Source organism: Triticum dicoccoides, chromosome 2A (assembly GCF_002162155.2).
Source record: "Triticum dicoccoides isolate Atlit2015 ecotype Zavitan chromosome 2A, WEW_v2.0, whole genome shotgun sequence".
Taxonomy (NCBI): Eukaryota; Viridiplantae; Streptophyta; class Magnoliopsida; order Poales; family Poaceae; genus Triticum; species Triticum dicoccoides.
In genome coordinates, this window is record NC_041382.1 from 81652552 (window position 1) to 81654334 (window position 1783).

The 1783-nt window shown below is 51.7% G+C and overlaps 1 protein-coding gene across 1 annotated transcript; it reads left to right on the forward strand.

Moving 5' to 3' along the window:
• Positions 1–680: 680 nt before the first annotated feature.
• On the forward strand, positions 681–1471 carry LOC119353428. The gene has a single exon (XM_037620052.1). The coding sequence runs from the start codon at positions 770–772 to the stop codon at positions 1265–1267; it is 498 nt and encodes a 165-aa protein (XP_037475949.1). The 5' UTR covers positions 681–769; the 3' UTR covers positions 1268–1471.
• The last annotated feature ends 312 nt before the right edge of the window (positions 1472–1783 follow it).

Consider the following 1783-nt stretch of genomic DNA (forward strand, 5'->3'; position numbering starts at 1 on the left):
CAACCATTGATTACACAATATTTTTTTCCTTATATGTACTGGTTGAAGATTATATGATCAATATCACTAATTACCATTGTTATTTACTTACCTACCACCATCTAGTAATTACATATTATTTTCTTCTATACTTGTACGTACTAGGTGAAGATTATACTGATCGATGTCATTAATTATTAAAATTTGAAAAGTATCCTCATATAAAAATTGGCAAACAAAAAATTTGGGGCAAAATGGTAAACAAAATTGACTACTGCTCCCCACTTCACAAATATAAGATATATTCTAACTTTTTCCTGAATCAGATGTATATAGACATATTTTAATATGTTTGCTTACTCATTTTAATCCGTTTGTAGATCATATTAAAATGTCCAAAAGATCTCATATTTGTGGACGGAGGAAGTACATCATTCTAGAAAAAGTACAATAGAAATGATGCAAAGGCTGACCAAGGATTTCCTACATATATTATCCTGAACTCACACCAACTGTCCAACATAATCCGAGGGTTTCAGTAGACCAACTAAAACCCAATAGTTTATCGGCATGGGCATCGTCGTCGTCTTTTTTCCAATTTTTGCGTGTGGCGAAGCAGTGGGAAGCTCTAGCACTCGTGCCATCGACCGCACTCCATTCATACCCTTTTAAAAACCGTGGGTGCGCGCTATAAATACCAAGGGTCTCCGTCCACCTCGCCGCCGGAGACAACCACCAAACCCACGCATCCCCAGCTCCCCTCGCCTCCTCTTTCCACAGCGCGGCGCCGATGGCCACGGCACACTGCTACCCGCCGCCGCCGCCCATCGCCCACGCGCTTCCAAGGCCGCACGCCGCCGACGGCGCCGTTGCCCTCCTCCCCGACGACGGCGGCAGCGACAGCGAGAGCGTGGCCGAGTCGTCGTGCCCGCACCCGCGCGTGCGCCGGCCGACGGCGAGCCGGGACGAGGAGGAGGAGGAGGACAACGACGGGTGCAGCAGCTGCGTGGAGGTGGACGAGTACTGGGGCTACTACCAGCAGCAGCAACAGCAGCATCCGCAGGAAGCCGACGACGAGGAGGAGGTCAGCACGTTGAGCGTCTGGTGGAAGAAGAAACGGGCGGCGGCGGCGGCTAGTAGGGCTGGCGGCGCGTTCCCCTCGGCGTTCCCCTCGGCGGTGGGTGGTGAGGGGGAGGAGAAGAAGGCGGAGGACCCGAAGCGGGCGGCGGCGCGGCAGGAGGAGGACCGCAAGTTCTGGGCCGACTGCCTCGCCACCGGGTACCCCTGAAACCCAGGAAAAGCCATAGGTCGGCATGCAAAGGCCATGGCAAAGAAGCCATGAGCGCCGCCAACCGAAACTGCAGCCGCTCAACCCAAGCGTATGCCTACCTTTGTTTGTTTCTTTCCATTTTTCTTTTGATTTCCTTGTACATAATATTCAACGGAACTCCTCAACAAGCCACTGGGTGGCGTATTTTGACCCCCGTAAAGCTCTACAGAAAGACTCGATCTTCTTCTTCTTTTCTTGTCGTTGCGGGTGAAAGAATTGAATTGAATCTCCGTGCAAACTAGTACTACTAGAAAATACATTTTTCTTTTCTTAGCTTGGTCTAGATGGGGGGTGGTCAATTAAAGCAGCGGCGGGACGCCAGGGCCAGTGGCATTGCCGGCGGCCACCAACCGGTGGAGGGGCATGGGTGCCAGGAGAGGTGGCAGGCAAGGAGATCTCCTCCGCCTCCGCCGCTTTAAATCCCCGTCCTTCCTCGTCAAACTCCCAATTGGACACACGCACGGCGGCCGATCA

Bases quoted from the DNA above. Each gene is read 5' to 3' on its own strand.
- LOC119353428 (XM_037620052.1), top strand. From the start codon at position 770: ATGGCCACGGCACACTGCTACCCGCCGCCGCCGCCCATCGCCCACGCG.